At 34.5% G+C, this 21517-nt stretch overlaps 1 protein-coding gene across 1 annotated transcript; it reads right to left on the bottom strand.

Annotated features, from left to right (window-relative positions):
* Positions 1–1865: 1865 nt before the first annotated feature.
* On the bottom strand, positions 1866–21306 carry LOC136038263 (uncharacterized). Its single transcript, XM_065721379.1, has 4 exons — positions 21298–21306; positions 11623–11722; positions 5859–6029; positions 1866–2160 (listed from the first exon to the last, which is right to left on the bottom strand). The coding sequence occupies exons 2-4, from the start codon at positions 11690–11692 to the stop codon at positions 1967–1969; spliced, it is 435 nt and encodes a 144-aa protein (XP_065577451.1). The 5' UTR covers positions 11693–11722; positions 21298–21306; the 3' UTR covers positions 1866–1966.
* Positions 21307–21517: the final 211 nt, after the last annotated feature.

The following is a 21517-nucleotide window of genomic DNA, read 5'->3' as shown; positions in this document are numbered from 1 at the left end:
GATACCTCGATTTTCACGTTTTACGAGAATTCCTGTTTCCCCCTCCTACTCCCGTCAATGTCACCGGATCTGGTTGGGATTTAAAACAAAAGTTTTAAAGCACCAGATCCTTCTAGATATCAAATTTCATTAAGATCTGATAACTCGTTTGTAAGTTATAAATACCTTATTTTTTCATAGTTTTCCAAATTACTCCCCCTCCCCAACTCCACCAAAGAGAGCGGATCCGGTTATGTCAGTCACCTATCTTGGACTTTTCTCTTAACTCTACTTTTTAAAACAGTAAGAAACTTTAGCGTAAAGAGCGGGGTGTTGAGGAGGAAAAGCCCCTTTCATATACGGAGTAATTTCTGTTCGTTTTAAGTTTTAGAAACTTTTTAAGTTTTAAGAAGGAAACTTTAGCGTAAAGAGCGGGGCGTTGAGGAGGGAGCAGCCCCTTTAATACACGGAGTAATTTATGTTCGTTTTAATGTCGCTCATTATTTTCAGGTAAAAAAAGTAATTTTTTTATTCAATTTTTTTTTCGAAAAAGACCTACCATTGAAGGAGGGTGATTCGATACTGTAATTTCTGTTTATTCGAAGATCTAAGGTCATTTTCATCCCTTGTTCCCAATTCTACACTGCTCTTCAGCAACTAAAATCCAACTAAAGAAGTACATGATAATTTTAAGAAAAAAGAACTTAATTGAACTTATGAATATGAATTACTAATAACCCGGTTTTATTAATTACCCTTATTTCCTGATTTCTGTCATATCAAGTCGTTTGATTTTAGTTGTATCCAGGAATATTTGCTAATATCCAATTACTATGATGGATAAGTAATGTTTGACCTTTCATAGCCTATCTTTAATTAATTGTTGTATTAAATAAGAAATTAATCGAACAGTTTGAGGTAGCGAGCTATATATTAGAAGCAACTCGGTTTAGAAGTAAGTGCAACCCTAATGCAAGGCTGCAACCCTGATGCACGGCTGCAACCCTGATGCAAGGCTGCAACCCTAATGCAAGGCTGCAACCCTAATGCAAGGCTGCAACCCTAATGCAAGGCTGCAACCCTGATGCAAGGCTGCAACCCTGATGCAGGGCTGCAACCCTGATGCAAGGCTGCAACCCTGATGCAAGGCTGCAACCCTGATGCAAGGCTGCAACCCTAATGCAAGGCTGCAACCCTGATGCAAGGCTGCAACCCTGATGCAAGGCTGCAACCCTAATGCAAGACTGCAACCCTGATGCAAGGCTCCCATGGCGTTATCAAAGGTAATAAAGTTTTTAATGAAATTGTGCACTGTTAAATTACATGTTTGAAATTACACAAAAATTTCGCGTTCTTGACTCTATTAAATAAAAAAAACCAAGTTTTTTAAATGAAAGTAAGGAGCGACATTAAAACTTAAAACGAACAGAAATTACTCCGTATATGAAAGGGGCTTTTCCTCCTCAACGCCCCGCTCTTTATGCTAAAGTTTGACTATTTCTCTTAACTCTACTTTTTCATACAGTAAGAAACTTTAGCGTAAAGAGTGGGGTGTTGAGGAGGAAAAGTCCCTTTCATATACGGAATAATTTCTGTTCGTTTTGTTTTTTAATTAAATTTATTGAGACTAGAATATTTTTTTTCTTTAGTCAGTTGGTATTATTTTTATAATTTCCAGTATTTCCTTTTTTCGGATTTGCAGCTTGTTTATGTTAGAATTTATAGTTATTATATATATTATTATATTATATTTAAAGTTATCAATGAAATGTAATTGAGAATGGCCTGTATTTATATTTGTTTGTTGTTTTATATTTATATGGCCATTTTGTTCATTTTTCTTTATCTTTATACTCTTCGCTTTAGGAGGTTAATAAAATAATTTAATTTGAATTATCTAGTCCTGTTCATATGGCTTGATACATATGCTGATGTTACGCTTGTATGATTTACAAAAATGTTTACATTTGACAAAATATTTCCTTTTTCAAACCAAGTTCACAACACTATCAATTTTAATAATACCTTTGTCATTGCTGTCCAGATTTTGAGAGTCTGATTCTGATTTTAAATTGGTTATTCTGGATGCAGCACCCACAGGTAGCAGTTGATGCTCAGATGATAGAGTGGAAATGGAAGCTTCTCTTGTCATTTCAGTTTCAATTGATGAAGTATCTCCAGCTTTAACAACAAAAATAAAAATAAATAAAGAGACAGAAATTAATAAAAGTAGGATTAAATATTCTCAATAACATACAAATAAATAATGAACCCTCAGAAAACAAAAAACAGACTAGAAGCGTGAAAAATGACACTAAATATCACATCTGAATAAATATAAGCCTTATAGTTTGATGGAACCGTGACAATAAAAGGTAATTTGATTAATAGAAAACCAATTTCATGATTTGGCACTTTATTCACAAATTTTCAAATCCAAATGATAGCTAATAAATTTTTGGAAACAGAAATAACTAGAGCTAACCTATTTATGCTTATTGGAAACTAGCCTTTGGGTAATGGAAAGGCATAATAGCAAATTATCAGAGCTTCTACCTTTGCCTTGGTAAAAAAAGAAAAAAAAAGTTGTAAAGCTCTATAGTTTCTCAATCATCTTTTGAATTTACAATTTCGTCTCTGCTCCTCTAGTTTCTTAAGGACTCTTGAAAAACTTTACTGTGGTGTTATCGAACTAATAAAAAAGCCCATATTTAGAGTGGCGAAGGTACCGTTGCACTAAAATCTCACGCATTTATATCATAAAGCAGATATGAGGTTACGACGTCCTTTTTCTCTTTAAACAAATTCTTTTGTCACTTGTCTTTTTGTGATTATTTTTCTGTTTTATAAGCATGGGTCTACTCGGATACCAGAGTGGCGTAAAACAACGCTTGCAACAACTTTTTCTGGGAAAGGGTGATGATTCGGTGAGTAAAGGAATCAAAACAACAACAAGCTATCTAAATCAAGATTTTTACAAATTTTAACCATTCTCAAATGTTTTCAATACCCTTTTGAAATTCACACAAAATCCTGAACACTAGACGGTTATTTTTCAAAGTGTTTCACACTTTAGGCTACTATGCACCAAGGTTTCCATTGATTTACTCTTTACTAAGCTGCAGCAATGATTCTGTTCTTTTTGCTATACTGCTCAGAAAGGAATATAAAGGGAGGCACTAAGTTTCAAATGGGAATAAAACGTACCTTTTGGAGGTATTGGCTGTGTGTATGGCTTAAATGTACCTTTTGGAGGTATTGGCTGTGTGTATGGCTTTTGCAGACTTAAAACAAAACAAAAAACACATTTTTCCCTTATTTGGCTCAAATTCTTGTTTTGCATCACTTAATGGATATTTTATAATCGGAATAAAAGTTATATTGCCTTTCAATTAGACTATTTAAACTGTACTGTGGCAATAGATTTTCCTGCGTGATCTCTCTCTATTTTTCATGGTAAAGGATAATTTTGAATCTGGTCTGGTTTTGCTAATGTGTTGTTTCCTATTCTAGGGACTTAAACTTCATAATCTTGTCTTTTCCATGTAATTAATCGAATATTACGATTTCCCTATAAATTTCTTTTTAAAGGTAAGTTTTCAAAGAAAGTTAAAGAACATGAGATTGGTATGAAAATAGATATATGATTAACGAAAAGGTTGTGAAAAATCGATATTTGTCACTTAGGAGGTTGGTCACAAAAAAAATGGTTGGTTATAATTTACAATTTCATTTCGTTATGGTTGGTTGAACTCTTCATTATGGGCTTGACCAAGCTCAACTGTTACTTGATTAGTTGTGCTGTACTTTATAGCGAAGTACAGTAATTTTATTTTGATAATAATACTAAGAATACAAAACCGAGTGAGCGCACCATTCTTAAAGTTAACAAACCGTATTAAGCCAATGACCAGCACAGTTAAAGTCAAACAATATTTCAAACAACTGAAATTACAATCAACGAAACAAGTAAAGAGGAGACCCGAAACAAATAGGAAATACAAACATCTCAAAAGGCCAGACTATCATTTGTGCTTAGGTGGCAACATTTCCTTTTTTGTGAGATGTGTTATTAATTTTCATTACACCAACTAAAACATAGCAATAAAAATAACATACCAAGCCTTTTCATGTTTAACAAATATTATACTTAAAATATACTCAAGTAATTTTAGTTTTTTTTTTTTTTTTGGAAAATTACATTTAGTTTCTTTGGGGAAATATAACAGCCAAGATTTAATTTTTAAGTTTTATGTTTTCTCATTACAAATAAACATAAGATTCAAATTTCCCCCCCTTTCTTTGATTGCCCTTCCAAGTCCCAACAGCATCCACTACTCATTGGTGTCAAAAGCAAGATTGCTGTCATAAACGGACTCCTTTCTGAGTTTAGTAAATGACCACCTTTCCATGCCTTACACCTGACTATTTTCAAAATGATGGGGATTATTCTGTTTATTTTTTTGTGAACAGGGAACTTACAACAGGGTTGAACAAATAATAAAACCTGATAAATGATTGTATTGCGTCCATGATGCCCTGGAATGAAAGTAAATTGATGATGTGAGCTCCAGGTTTGTGACTCATACCATGTGGAATCGCAGTTTTGGAGGTGTGTTTTCTATCAGTGGCCTTGTGCGGGAGTGCTGGATTTGAAATGCGGGGGTGGTTAAACATGCAGTATAAATCTTTGAATATGTATTTCTAAGTATAAAATCCACCCACTGTATTTAGCTAACTAACACAAAAGCCATAAGCTTTAGTAGCTAGGGCTAACAATGGAAAATACCCTTAGATCTTTCGTAGTCTTAATATACTTGAAAAGTGAGCTTCCACTTTCTTCTCTTGGTGCAAACACCTGGAGAGTGCCACCCTATGTGGTCTACGCCACCTGATTATGCCGCTGCCATTACTACGTTGAAGAAGAATGGCTTAGAAGTCTGTAGAAAAAGATCATGTTCTGCTATTTTATATTATAGAATATCTTCGAAATCTCTTTTTTTTTTTTTTTTTTACTGAGAACACTATGATAAGAACAATCTCAAGGCTCATGTGCATGTCATTATTTTCAGTAGTATTATTTTTTGCACCATTTTTTTTTTTTTTTTCTGATATTACTAATTTGGAAATAACGGAAAAATATTGTCCACTTCTTCCACACAAAAATTCTCTTCCTCTCTTACTTACTCCTATAAATGCCGGAGATTCTTTTGCAACTGAAAATTTATAATCACCATTTAAACTTTTGTTTACTGGCTTTTGTTTAAATTAGGTTTTTCTAGAGCTGTTTGTGGAAATTTCTAAATATGGTAGCATAATCCCTTAAAAGATTTCAAACACCATAAATGTAGCGTTGACTTACGTAACAATTATGTCTTTCCTTTTAAAAACAAAGGTCCATTTACTAATTTGGACATAACGGAAATAATTGGACATAATTTGGACATTCCGAAAATTCAGAATCCAAACTGAGTCTTACTATAAACTATTATTAATACTATTTGAAAGCTTTATAGAATAATAATAATATATTTTCTGCTGGATTTACGACAATAGAAATAAAACAAGCGGAGCAAAAAAGAAAAATCATCATCTACAAACTACAATACTTAATACTACAGTACAAGACGACATTAATGTTCAATATTTTTTTTTAGAAATGAAAGAAGTTCATTGAACAAAACAAACAATTCTTATACAGAAAGTTACAAATTTGAGAATTTGCAGGAATTGCTGTCCATAGTCCATTGCACAGTTTCAAGTAATTTTTTTTTCGACTCGATTTGGCTTCAGCAGTTTCAAATCTTAAGATGATGAAGACCTAGCAAAGTCTAATTTAATCTATTTGATTATATAAAAACCAAATGCTTGAGATGTACCTTTTCTGTCAAAACATGTGGAGCTCAATTCCTGGGTGTCAGGTTCAAGTTTACATGGTCCTGAAAAAGAGCAAAAAGTATCCACAGGAACATATTCCCTTTTATGAGACAAAAGGTGGTTTGGAAAGTCAAAAAGCTCCTCATGGTCACTTGGCAAAGCATCTTCAACTTCTGAAAGAAAGTATAAATAACAGGGACATCAAACATATTCAACAGAAAAGCTTACAACACAAGCCCAGCTGCTTCCCTCTTTTCAACACAATGTCCAGGAAAATAAATAATGACCCTTAAAAGGGCAGAAAACAAACTATCTTAGGCAGATAGCCAACACAAAATGTCTAGATTTATAGTTGAAAAAGAGTCCTGAATATTCTTCCACAGGTTATGTGGTTGATATGCTAGTGATTTGGCTAATCATCTAGTATAAAAAAGCCACCAAATGGTTGGTGGTAATGTTGATTTTTCCTTTGAATGCTAGTTCCACTTTCCTTTAGCGTCAAACAACAAAATTGTTCAATCAAATCTATTTTTGCATCTTTTATTCATTTTGTTTTAGATTCCATACTGGTGAAACGATTTTGGAAAAAATATGCATATACACGAGAAAAAATAGATACCCCATTTCCTGTTTGACAGAAACATTGAAATACTAAAGCTAATAATTGAAATATTTTCCCTTTGAATACTAACGAAATAACAGATTATCACCGAAATGACAAGATTATCACCAATTATATGCATCATTTTTTCTACCCTCCCCTCCAAAAAAAGTATCTTTTCACAAGGTTCTCAATTGACAGAAAGTATGGCCTAGAGGCAAGCTTGCAATTTTATGACACAACAAACATACAAATCCGACTACTTGAGGTCAAACTATCATCAGATTCGGTAGGGCTTAAGTTTAAATCTAAGAACAAGTAATGACTAAAATCAACAACAAATGGACGTGATGAAAATATTATTTACAATACACATAAAGACAATGTTACCTGGAAAATAGAACATGGATTATTTTTGGTAGGCTATCTATTAAATGATCACACTTAGCTATACTGAACAAATACCACATATTTATGAAACAAAACAAAAACGGTACTTGGAACATAAGTGAATATGTGCAGTGTTAAAGGGGAAATCTACTAAAAAAAACACCTAAAAAATCATTTTGTTTTGCACCCCTCCTAATCTAAATCTATCGATTGCATCGATTACAATTAGTGGCAATGCTGCCTTTTCCTTTGAATGCTAGTCCCAGTTTCCTTTAGAATCAAACAACAAAATTGTTCAATTGATTCTATTTTTACATCTTTCATCATTTTGTCTCAGTATCAATACTGGTAAAATGATTTTGAAAAACATATGCATACACATGAGAGAAAGTAGATACCCCACTTCCTGTTTGAAAGACAGATTGAAATAGGTATACCTGATAATTGAAATATTTTCCCTTCCAATTCTAATGAAATAACTGAAAGATTGTCACCAATTATACGAATCGTTTTAGAACCCTCCCTCCCTCCCCTCCCAAAGAATCTCTCTTTTTACAAGTCTAATGTTCTGATCTCTTTCTATTCTAGGTGACCTGGGTGTCTACTTATCCATAATCAACGTTGAAACTTTCTACATGGTGTCAGACACACTTTGAAGAAAAAAGAAAAGAAAAACAGCAACATAGAAGCCTAGGTCCATTACCCCGCAATGGACTGGACAATAACAACCTTAAAGAGGCATGGATAAGATTCAAGAACAATGCAAGCCTAATGTTCCAAGGACACCTCAGTGGAAAGACAGAAAAATGCCAACGTGTCTTTCTACTAATATGGATGAAACATAATGGGCGAGACATCTTTAGCACCTTAAAAATTGCAGCAGATGAGAAAGACGAGATTGAAGTATGCTTAAACAAATTTAGTGCGTATTTCAATCCTCAATGTAATATAGTTTTCTCAAGGTACCTCTTTCACAAACGTGATCAACGTGATGGTCAACCTGTGGATAAATACATGAATGATCTAAAGCTGTTGGCCCGTGAGCGTGCCTATTCCACAACAGACATAAGAGAAGAAATGATAAGAGACAGACTTGTGTGTTTTGTCTCCTCAGCAAAGGTCAGAGAAAAACTTCTCCAAGCAAGTTCAAATCTAACTCTGTCACAGGCAGCTATTTTTGTGCAAGCACATGTAGAAACCCAGGCGCACTCAGAGCAATGTTACAACTTGATAAAAGTGGCACCCAAGCTTTTTAAGAAATACAAACAAAACAAGAGGTTGACTGTATAAAAAAAAAACATACCAAACCAAAAGCTTGTTACTTCTGTGGTGGTGAATATTCACCCTCCAACATGTGTCTAGCAAAAGGAAAGATTTATAGTGACTGTGACAACTGAACCACTTTGTGAAGTAGCAAAAGGACAGTGAACACAACAAACCAGCAACAGCATCCTTATGACGCACAAAAAAATAAACAATGATGAATTTTTTAATATGTCGTAAACATGGAAATGAGTGACAATCAACCATACTTAAGGCATATGATCAATGGGCAAATCAGCATTATTTTTAAAATTGACACAGCTCTAACAAATATTATACCAGAGAATCTATTAAACTCAATCAAACCACAACCAACAATCAGCAAGACACTACAAATCCTCACCAATTTGGGGGGGGGGGCAGAGAATCCAAACAACAGGTGTTTGCAGCCTCACCTGTGCATACACCAATGTATGCAATGAAACACATCCCTTCTTTGTAGTGAAAGATGCCCCCATACCAATTATAGGCTTTGAAACTAGCAGAAAACTGAAATTAATCAAGCTGATAATCACAGTTGAAAACATAATCCCAAAGTCAACCGTTTTTATAGAGGAATTCCATGACATTTTCCAAGGTATTGAACAACTCGAAGGAGTGTCACATTACTCTCAAAGAAGGGGCTGACCCAAAGGCCATACCAGCCAAGCGCATGCCAATAGCCCTCCAGGACACATTCAAGGAGGAACTAGATAGAATGAAAAAACTGAGTGTCATCAAAAAAGTCTCTTACCCCATAGACTGGGCGAATGCAGCAGTTGTGGTAAAAAAAAGCCTGACAAAAGCCTTGGGGTATGCACTCACATGACTTAAACAAGGTTATAAAAACACCCCACCACCCAATACCCACATTTGACAAAGTAATATTGAAACATTCTGCTCCATTTGCAAAATTGGATGTCCACCATGGATACTGGTCTCACATCCTTGATGAGGATTCATCTCAATTAACAATGTTCAACATACCACATGGTCAATACATCTTCAAACCGCATGCTGTTTGGTCTAATCTCAGCACAGGACGAATTCCAGAGAAGCATGGAAGAGACATTTGAGGGTATCAAAGGGTTCTCTATCATAGTTGATGACATCATCTTATCAGGAAAAACCATAGAAGAGCATGACGCCAATGTCCACAGCGCGCTAATCCAGGTACGTGAAAAAGCTGTCAAGTTCAACCCAGAGAAATTTGTTTTTGGATGCAAAAGCATACCAAACTTTGAACACATAATATCAGAAAATGGCATCCACCCAGATCCAAAAAGGTCAGTGCACTAAAAGAAATAAGGCCCCCATCTACCAAAGAAGAACTCCAAACTATACTAGGAATGATGAACTACCTTGCACAGTATATTTCTAACCTGTCGTCACTAAACCAGCCCCTACGTGATCTTGCAAAACAACCAACAGCTTAAGTGGGAGCACCAATATGACACAGCCTTTACCAACATCAAAGAATCCATCTGCAGTCCCTTACATTGTTTGATCCAGCAGCAGGGAATATTGAGCTACAAGTTCATGCTCTGTAGTTTGGCCTAGGAGCCACTCTCATTCCTTATGAGAAACCAATTTCATTCACATCATGTGCACTGAACGCCACCAAACCAAACTATTTGCAAATAGAAAAAGAACTTTATGCCATTCTTTTTGGATGCATGCACTATCATCAATACCTCTATGACCAGAAATTCAGGGTGGTATCTAATCACAAGCATCTCAAAGTAGTCCTGAATTAATCAATGTAAAAGTCTTCACCAAGACTTCAATGAATGTTACTGACAACCCAACCATACAACTTCACAGTAACAATCCGCCCAGGCAAAAAAATCCCTGTTGCCATTGCCCTGTCTTGCCTGAATCTTCCTGAAGAGGATACAACAATGCAAAAGGAGATTGAATTATACATACATTCAGTGATGTTGCTACAACCGATCAGCAACAGCAGACTCGAAAAGCTCAAACAACGGACAGCAGCAGATGCTCAAATGATTGTGCTTGCTAAGACAATTTAAAGGGGTTGGCTGGAAACCAAAAAACCTCTCACCAGCCCTCAGCTCATTCTGGGATGTCAAACATTGCTTAACAATCATAGACAATATCATACTAAAAGGAGATCACCTAGTCATATGCAAAAACTCCCGAAAAGCAAATCCTCAACTGCATACATGCATCACATTAGAGCATAAAAAAAACTAAGCAGCAAGCTTACTCAGTCATTTTTTGGCCAGGAATGACAAAAGACATTGAAGGACATATCAAAAACTGCTATTCATGCACAAGATACCAAAAAGAACTCGTAATGCCACATGACATTTCTCACTTGTCATGGAAAAAAATCTACAAAAATCTTCTACAAAAAGGGAGAATATTACCTCATTACCATTGACTATTACAGTTGCTTCTTTGAAGTCAACAGATTGGGATGCAATGCATACACACATCAAGTCATACACTACCTGAAGAGATACTTAGCACATTACAGGATTCCCTATGCTCATTACTGACAATGGCCCAAAACTCACATAATCACTTTCAAAAATTTATATTAGAATGGAAAATATCACAAGCCACATCATCACCAAACTTCAGCCAAACGGATTGGCTTAGCAAAACCAATATGGAACTTTGAGTTAGCACTGTTGGAATATAGGAACACACCTGTTGATGGATTAGCCTCCCCATCCCAGTTGCTAATGAACAGAAACCTGAGAGCAACAGTTCCATGCACAAAGGAACTACTTGTACAAAAGATCATCAACCATGATCATGTTCAAAGAAATCAGATTAAACAGCAGTCACGCCAGATCAAGTATCATGACCCAACACTCAAAAGAACCAAAGCCACTACAAATTGAGTGACTGGTCCAGAAACAAATCCATGGTAAACTGTGGAAAACTGGCATTATCAAGAGCTAACATAAATTCAAGATTCTACATAGTGAAGATTTATCCCCCCCCCTGAAATCAAAGTAGAGTGAAGTGTCTATAAATATTAGTTCAGCCAAATAAAAGTAGAGTGAAGGGTCTATAAATAATAGTTCAGTCAGAGGAGCAAGCCTAACACTTTCTCTGGAAAGCATTGTTGTAAATTGTGTTGCATTATAATGTGATAAATCAGCTGTGAGAAATGGGCTCTTCAGTAGAAATGCTTTTTTCTTATTGTTTTCTAATTTTTCTTAATGTTTATGCCTGCAAACAAGAAATAGTAAAAGAAAAATTTTCAAATTGAAGACTTGTCTCCTCTAACTGAAAAAATAAAGCTAATAATTTAGACACTTTTGTAGCAAAATAGCCCTTTCATTACATAGCTTTTATACAGTTGCATATTCTTTCTTTTTTGTTATTTTTACTGAGGAGAACTTTAGAAGCAAGATGAAAAAGAGAAAATTATTTACTAAAGAAAAACAGCTTTCTTTTTAGTTTGTTACCAAAATTTTAATTGGATAACTTACCATTTTTGACAACAGTAGAATCAGGAATGGTGACAGGCTCAGCCATGTTTGGAATAAGAGGCACATCCATAATATTATCTCTGATATATGTTAATGTCAGCTATAAAACACATAATACTATCAATAACACTTGGAAATGGCACTCCAGTTTTCAATTCTTTCCACAAAATGGACAAATTGATATGTATTCACTATGATAGATTTTCAAGCTGGTATTTTTTTCCAGTTTTTCACAACTTTCTGAAAATATTTTGTTTCTGTTATTTTTATTGACTAATTTTAAGTGCCTAGATTTTTGTTATAGTAATACAAAAATGATAAAATGATAGAATACAGACTTTTATTAGCTTAAAAAGCAGCACTTTCTCAATCATATTTCAAGCCCAAACTAGGACCCAGGAAGATGCATGACAGTTTAGCTGCAAACCTTGTCTTCAGTCAAATTCAATCAAAATTACTTTGGTGAAAGGGTTACTGATGGTATTAGAAAACTAAAAAAATTTTTAAAAACTTAAAAAATAATTTATTGCTTATTTCAATTGATTTATTGCTTAAATCATACAACCAAGATGAAATTATCATTCTACAGATGATCTAGAGATGTAATCTATTGCTCACATCAAATCAAATCATAGAACCAAGATGATAAAAACTATTATTCTACAGATGATCTAAAGATGTAGCATATGCATTTCCCTGGGTGCAGAAAATTTAGTTATACTTGTGGCAAATTTGTTATCACTTTATTTACTAATATCAAGAAATACTATTATTCCAATTGTAGCACACAGCTATATGAGAACAAGAGCTCATATGGCACTTGTGACAAAGTTGGAACCTAAAATTAGACTTGGTGCTAGATTTTTTAACTCTGCTGTTTGCCCAGAAGCACTGAACTCACCAAAGCACTGGAAATCCCCCCCCCCAACTACTCCAAAGAGATCAGATCTGGTTGTGTCAATCATGTAACTAGAACTTGTGCTTATTCTTCCCATCAAGGTTCATCCTGATCTCCCAATTCTAAGTGTTTTGCAAGAGTTCGACTCCCCCCCCCCAGATCCAATCTGAATTGACAATGGAGCATCTGAGACATGAGATCTTTCTATACATCAAGTTTCATTAAGATCTGTTCACCCATTTGTAAGATAAACATACATTAATTTTCACAATTTCACTTCCCCCCACCCCCCCAAAGCTGGTCAAATTGGGGAAAAAACTGTTATCAAGTCAATTTGTGCAGGTCTCTGACATGAATACCAATTTTCATCATCCTGGTTATCCATAAGCACCAAACTTACTAAAGCACTGGAAATCCCCCCCCCTAAAGAGAGTGGATACAGGCTGGTTATTTCAATCATGTATCTAGGACTCATGCTTATTCTTCCCACCAGGTTTCATCCTAATCTCTCCACTCTAAGCATTTTCCAAGATTTCCAGTTTACCCATTCCATTCCCCCCAATGTCACCAGAACCAATCAGGATCTAAAATAAAAGCTATGAGACAAAAGGTCCTTCTAGATAACAAATGTCATTAAGATCCAATCACCAGTTTGTAGGTTAAAAACACCTAATTTTTCCAAATTAACCATACACCTGCAAACTTTCAGCAATCCCTGTATTGATCATGTATCTAGTTTTAGATCATTCTGCATGTGAAAATTCAAGTCATCCAGGATTCAAATCTAAGACCTCACTCACTCAAAGCAAAAATCATACTACTAGACCAACAAGATACACATAAGAACCACAATCATTTGTTTTGTTGCAAATAGAGATTCTTCTCAACTATCTTGTTTCATTCATTTCACAAGTCCATTCAGTCCCTTACAGGGGAAATAGCTACGCTAAAAAAGGATGCCTCCGATCGAGATATAAAAATTGGCCAACTGGAAAAGGAGTTGGAGGATCAAAAATTAAGGTGTGATCAACTGGAGAATCAGGTACTGGAAAGTGATGTCAAGGACCGCAAATTAAATTTGTTAATTCATGGCATGCCTACTGAGCGGCCGTCTCAAACAGTTGAAGAAAATGTGAAATTTTTTTTATCTGATACAATGGAGATAAGCGACCCCATTCAGATTACGAAGTGCTACCGTATTCTTGGTGGTTCCGTTAACGTTACTAATCGAAGGCCTCGTCCGGCACCTATATTTATCTCGGTTGTAAACGAACAGAACATTCAGAGGATTCTCAACTCAGTTCGTAAATTGAAGGGGAGCGGCATTCGTGTGTGCACGGATCTTCCCCCCAAGCTAAACGCTATTCGAAATGAACTTCTTGCGAAAGCAAAGGATTTACGTGAATCAGATTCCGCAAAGTTTACGCGTGTTAAACAGAAGGGCTCGAAGCTTTGGCTTGAATCCAAATCCACGGCCTCGTCACCCTGGGAAAGAGTGATGGACTAGTTATTGCTGTCCCTTTGTGATTATTATTAGTATTGTGATAGACATTTTGATTGATTTTCTTGCCACTTCTGTCACAGTGTTGTGTACATGTTGGGTTCTACAACCTCGTTTTTTGCGTATGATCTTTTTTTTAGTTTTCTAGTGTTAGTAGGTCTAGTGAAAAAAATCAGGTTTTGAGGTCTTGTTTGTTCTCTGCCACTTTTTTACCCGATTTGCCTGATTAGTGGTGCGGTGCCATTTCCACTTTTTCGTCGTGCCTGCCTGGGACATAAGGTAAAGATGAAATTTATATATAGCACGTGAGTAGTGGGGAGTCTGGGGGAGGATTGGGGAGCCGCCTCGATGATCAGCTTGATCTAAAAAATATTTATTATGATTTTTCCCCTTTTGCTAAAGGTGTTTATGATGATCATTTAGCTAGCCTTCCTGCTACTGATTTTTTATTTGAAGGGGATTTAGGAACACCTGTATTTGATGGGAACTTAAGATCAGCACTTTTTAACTGCAGAGGTTTGGCTAGTAGCCACGAGTTTGTTTCGCAGTTACTTTGTAACCACAGGGTAAGTATTTTAGGCCTATGTGAAACCTTTTTAAGTAATGAAAATGCAGAATTCATGAATTGTGATGGGTTTAAATTTATATCTAATAATAGGGAAAATAGACAGGGTGGCGGAGTTGGACTTTTTGTTCGGGATGATATTCGATTTGTTGTGAAGAAGCAACTATCTAAGCATGACCAAGAGATGACCTTTGAGAGCATTTGCATTGAGTGTGTGATTGATAATAGGAAAGTTCTTGTTTGTGTTGTTTATCGATCACCATCGGCTTCGTTACAAGAGTTTTTGCGAATTTATGAATGCTTCATTGAAGATGTGACTAATTTGAATTCTGAGCAAGTTCTGGAAATGGGTGATTTTAATATTAATTTATTGTTAGCTCAGACAAATAGACCGGGAATTTCTAATCATTTGCATGAAAAATCGCTTGAGTTTCTGTGTATGAACCTATCAAAATCACTTTTACCATCATGCAGGTCTGCGACCCGGGTTACGGAAGATACGGCTACTCTCATTGATAATATTTTTTCTACTATCCCCGTTACTCTTTCGCATATTATATTTACAGATGTTTCTGACCATTGTGTGGTTGTTGTGGATGTTGGAATTAATCACAGACCAAAATTTTTGGAATTTAAACAAACTCGAAAAATTGATAAAGAAGGAATGGATAAATTGAGGAACCTTTTGTATTTAAATGAGTGGACTGCAATTCTAGAATGTGAATGCCCTGAGATTTCTACGGCTCTGTTTTTAAAATATTTCCGTGAGTGCTTGGATGAAGCATGTCCATTGAGACGCATTAAAATAAAAAAATATACACTCCCTAAAAAACCATGGAATCTCACGCGGGCTTCTACACTCTATTTCAATAAAAAATAAGCTATTTAAAATATCTATGTCATTCCCATCTACTAAAAATAAAGAAGAGTTTAAAAAGTATAAAAATGTCCTGACACAGTTAATTCGGAAAGCAAAAGCTAGATATTTTGAAAAATCATTTGTAGAAGCTCGTGGGGATCAAAAACATACTTGGACACTTATTAACTCTCTGTTGGGAAGGTCTCAAAAATCTTCATTTCCGAATGAAATGTTACGTGGTGATGGTACTTTTTCTTCCGATAAGCAGGAAATAGTGAACTTGCTCAATGCTCATTTTGTAAGCATCGGTGAAAAAACAGCTAATGCATCTCATGTTTCTCCAAATAATAATAACAATGATTTATTTAAAGATCACATGCCCCCTCCCTCTGATAAAAGCATGTTCCTTTCCCCGGTTACTGAAATTGAACTAAAACAGATCATATCTAAAATGAAGAACGGTTCATCTGAAGCCCTTGATGGATCTTCTACTAATTTGGTCAAAGAAATATTCCCAGTTATATCACCGGTTTTATGCCACATTATTAATCTTATATTTGTAACTGGTATCTATCCTTCAACATTTAAATCAGCAAGAATTGTGGCCCTACATAAAGGTGATGACCCGAGGCTTCCTGCTAATTATCGTCCTATATCGATACTCTCTGCTTTTTCGAAGGTTGTAGAGCGAGCACTGTATAACAGAATTTATTCTTTTTTTGAGAAATTTGATAACATTTCTAAACTTCAGTTTGGATTTAGAAAAGAGCATTGCAGTGATCATCCTATGGCTATTATTGTCCAACATATTAATGATTGTCTTGACCGTGGAGAAACGCCTGCAACTATATTTTTAGACATACAAAAAGCTTTTGATTCCATTTCTCATGAAATTCTTTTGTATAAGCTTTCGAATGCTGGTATTCGTGGTAATTGCCTTAGGTTACTTGAATCGTATCTTCATGGGAGGCAGCAGATACTTATATATAATGATGTTAGATCTGATTCTTTACAGCAGTCAGATAAGGTTGGTGTTCCCCAGGGATCCGTATTAGGACCTCTGCTTTTCCTAGTTTACATTAATGATTTGTGCTCAGCTACTGGAGTTTCTTCTATAGACACTCAGTTTGCTGACGACACTGCAGCAACCGTTTCTGGTAAATCTCGTGAAGAGCTAGTGGTCAATTTAACATCCTCATATGATAGATTGTCTACTTGGCTCTCTGATAATAGACTACTTCTGAATAGAAAGAAGACTAAGTTTATTGTTTACAGCAGGACGGGTCACAAGTTTCCAGATATAGAATCAGTTTCCATTTCTGCGAATGAACCTGAGTCTGTTATTGAAAGGGTTGTATTGATAAGATATTTAGGAGTTGTGTTTGACAATAATTTGTCATGGAAAGAGCAAAGTCTGCCCGTGGAGTTGGTATAATGTGCAGACTGAAAAACCTTCTTCCATATTGCGCTCTTAAATCCATTTACTTTTCCCTTGTGCAATCCCATTTTGATTATGCATCTATTATTTTTTTGAACACTTTTAAAAGTAATGTTACCCCTCTACAGATTATACAAAATAAAGCAGTTCGTATACTTAAACCTTTTCTGCCTTCGCCATCAAACTTCCCCTTAAAATCGACAACAGAGACCTTTTTTTCACTTCATAATATTCTTCCTGTTCGGCAAAGTATCCAATTTTTAAGTGTTATGTTTAAGATTAAGCTTGAACGAGAAAAGCTCCCCAGATATTTTGCATCGATGGGTCTTATTTCTTCTCCTTCATCTGCACAAGTTGAAACCCGTGGTAAATATAATCTGCGGATTCCTAAGGTAGTTACAGAGAGGTCGCGTTTTTGCCTGAGGTATTTGATTCCTCTACATTGGGAAAGTTTGAAAAATGAGATTGATTTTAATATAAGCATATATGCTATAAGACGGAAGTTGAAAAGAGTGCTGATTGAAAGTTATAAATCTAAATAATATGATTTTTTATTTTTTTTATTTTTTTTTTATAGGGATGTTTATATTTTTTTTTTTTTTTTTTTTTTTTAGTATTGGGTTGGTCTCTGGGGTTCGCCCATGAGGCCTCCAGATGTCTTATGACTCACTTGGTTTTAAGTTGTAAATTTAATTGTGTCTCAGGATGGTGCGCGGAAGATGGAAGTGGTATCGTACAGCACGGGATTTGTTTTTTATTTATTTCTGTCAAGCTTGGTTAAGAGAAGTTTTTATTTTTAATTTTGTGCATATTTAGTGTTTCTTAAAGGTAGCTCAATTGCATTCGAGCTATACTCTCAGCCTTGAGTTACCTAATATTTTGTATATATTGGTTATAATAAAAGAACCTTGAACCTTGAACCTTGCTCCCCTCAGATGGTCAAATTGGGGAAGTGACTATTTCTAATTTAATCTGGTCTGGTCCCTTATATGCCTGCCAACTTTCATTGCCCTAGCTTATCTGAAAGTGCCCAAACTAGCAAAGCTATGATCAACAGACAGACATACTGATGGAAAAAAACTACATTTGCTATATGTCAGTTGGTAAATACTAAGTGTTGTAAAAATGGGTCACAACCATATATATTGGAACCAAACTTGCAAGATGTAAGTTTTTTATGCTAGTCCAGTATTATTTATGTGTTACACAAATATTACTAGAAATAAAGATTACATATGAGCACATTGATGGGAGGAGGATACAGGGTTATTGCCTCCACCCTGTATTTTGGAAATGCATTTTATGGTATTGTCTATGAAATACTACCTTTGCATTATACTTTCAAAAGCAAAACCTTTATGAAGAAAAACTTTTGCAAATTGACACAATTGAATACACATTTTGGTCTCATGTTTAAAATGGAGAAACTACCATATTTATTTGCTGGCATATTTACAAAACATTAACATAGTAAATCCATGCAGATGCATTTAGTGACTGTGGTACATCAAGTTAGCATTGGATTCTGAATAACATGGCAGATTTTTATCTTAGATCTAAAACATAATGAGGGGGAGGGGAACTGGAGCAAAGGAACCTTGATCAATAATAGGTAGGGTAAGTATTTTTAATATTTGTTAGCTGTTCTTAGGGAAACCTTTTCAAATCAGAAAAGAGCACTAAATGTTTCCAAAGTATGACAGGTAAAATTCTAGTTCAGCTACTTTTTGCTATCTTGGAAAAACGTAAGTTTTTCCAAGATAATGAAAATGAAATTTTCAGTAATGAATCTAGTGCCAAAAACATACTCTGGAAAGGTATTGTCTAGCTCCCATGTTAACCCTCTTCTGATTCATAAGTCTCAAACATTTGCCTACTTGAGAGGTCAAACCCATGACCTTGACAGTCGAACCCCATGACCCCCCTGCTCCTGGATACAGCCTTGGTTGTGCTATTTTCTCAAGCACCTACAGACAGAGACACTGAATAGGAAGAACAAAATATGCTGCATCTCTGTCTTAGGCTATTTTGGACTTTGAAAATTAAAATAGCCTTAAATTGGACATCAGTAATTTGAAAATTAGCAATTTTAAAGTTTTTTTTGGGGCGAGGTTCAAATAACTAAAATTTAAAAAAGCTTCAAATTAATCAATGTCACTATTTGCAATGGATGAGGGAACAACCCCAGCCTGAGAGAAGCCATTACTAGTTGCAATGATTAAAGAACAGATATTAACTGAAAGCCATAATGACAATATTTACATGACATAATGACAATGATCTATTGAAATTCTGACATAACAATGTTTTAACCTAATTTTCAGTTATCAGTTTATGTTTCTCTGGTTTTAGTTCAGAAAATGCAATTCCTGTTATTTGAGTAGAATTTTAATTCATATAATTTTTTTCAAAATTTAGGGAATGTATTAGTGGATCTTTGAAACCATCAAAAATTGAAATTGAATAAAGTTCTGAAGCTGAAAAGAACTTTTTGTACTTCATCTAAGAAGTATATCTATTTAGCAAGGTTTCATTTCTACAACAAAAAGATTTATGAAGGTGATAAAGGTCAGGGCCATCTAAATGGAGAAAGAAAGGAGGTAGTTTCTTCAAACTACCTTACCTGAGGTAGTTACTTCAAACTACTTTCCATAAACATACTTTAGTCTGTAAACATATCTCTAAAAGTTTTATTTTCTTAACAACCCCTTTTCAAGACAGCAAAAATTAACTAGACAAGGATTGTGCCCTATGGCAATCCCCCCAATGATTCTATATATATATATATATATATATATATATATATATATATATATATATATATATATATATATATATATATATATATATATACCCTGATGGTTTATTTCATTATTATTGAACACTGTTATGTGTCAGAGGGTCTATGTTGTAATAAGTCTTGTGTAGTGTATTGACTTGGTATCATCAAATTTCTATTTCAACAAGCCATTTCTTAATGACAAAAAAGAGCCAGTTTAAAAAAAAAAAAATGATAGCTAAACTGGCTTATAATAAAGACTAGTGAAAAATGTACCTGTTAGTTTTAAACAAATAACAAGTCTTTTCTAAATTCACTATTATTCCATTGTTGTAATTTATTCTTATAGCCTAGGCTATATCTTCTGTTTGGCCTATGTGAAATCCATCTTTATGTGTGTAAACTATTTGTAGGTTTGGGTTTTCAAACTATTGCTGATTGCACATAAAACACAAATTTTAATAACTGGTCAGGGTTAAAATGTTGAAAGACTTTCAAAATGCTGTTAGTTTCAGTACACATGATTGAGCATAAAAAAATTACTAATAAAATGCTAGACAAGCATACAAAATACAAAATATTTTATTAAATCCTTTCTTCTTTGATATTAGCATGCACATTTGCCAAAATCCCTAAAAAATATGTCTGGAAAAGAGAACTTCATTTTCAAATTTAGCCATAGTTTCTCTGATGGAAAACAAATTGCTCTAATGAATAAAACCATCAAAAATTGAAATTGAATTAAGTTCTGAAGCTGAAAAGAACTTTTTGTACTTCATTTAAGAAGTATATCTATTTAGCAAGGTTTCATTTCTACAACAGAAAGATTTGTGAAGGTGATAAAGGTCAGGGCTATCTAAAGGGAGAAAGAAAGGAGGTAGTTTCTTCAAACTACCTTCCCTGAGGTAGTTACTTCAAACTACTTTCCATAAACATACTTTGGTCTGTAAACATATCTCTAAAGGTTTTATTTTCTTAACAACCCCTTTTCAAGACAGCAAAAATTAACTAGACAAGGATTGTGCCCTATGGCAATCCCCCCAATGATTCTATATATATATATATAGGCCTATATATATCTATATATAGCCTATATGTATATATATATAGCCTATATATATATAGCCTATATATATATATATATAACCCTGATGATATATTTCATTATTACTGAACACTGTTATGTGTCAGAGGGTCTTTGTTGTAGTAAGTCTTGTGTAGTGTATTGACTTGGTATCATCAAATTTGTATTTCAACAAGACATTTCTTAATGACAAAAAAGTGCCAGTTGAAAAAAAATGATGGCTAAACTGGCTTATAATAAAGGCTAGTGAAAAATGTACCAGCTAGTTTTAAATAACAAGTCTTTTCTAAATTCACCATTCTTCCATTGTTGTAATTTATTTTTATAGCCTAGGCTATATCTTCTGTTTGGCCTATGTGAAATCCATCTTTATGTGTGTAAACTATTTGTAGGTTTGGGTTTTCAAACTATTGTTGATTGCATATAAAACACAAATTTCAATGTTAATAACTGGTCAGAGTTAAAATGTTGAAAGACTTTCAAAATGCTGTTAGTTTCAGTACACATGATTGAGCATAAAAAAATTACTAATAAATGTTAGACAAGCATACAAAATATAAATCCTTTCTTCTTTGATATTAGCATACACATTTGTCAAAATCCCTAAAAAATATGTCTCATTATAGGTTAAATATATGGCTTATATTATTTATTCTCCATGAATTTTTGTTTTATTTGATTTCATTGATGTCAGTTGCTTTCTGTTAAAAATACATTTATTTTTTTACATCAAGCTTCTTCTTTTGTGAAAAAATTTGAACTGTTTTTCTT

Source organism: Artemia franciscana, chromosome 17 (assembly GCF_032884065.1).
Source record: "Artemia franciscana chromosome 17, ASM3288406v1, whole genome shotgun sequence".
In the NCBI taxonomy this organism is placed as follows: Eukaryota; Metazoa; Arthropoda; class Branchiopoda; order Anostraca; family Artemiidae; genus Artemia; species Artemia franciscana.
The sequence above is the reverse complement of the archived record's forward strand: the minus strand, read 5'-3'. Positions and strand labels throughout refer to the sequence as shown.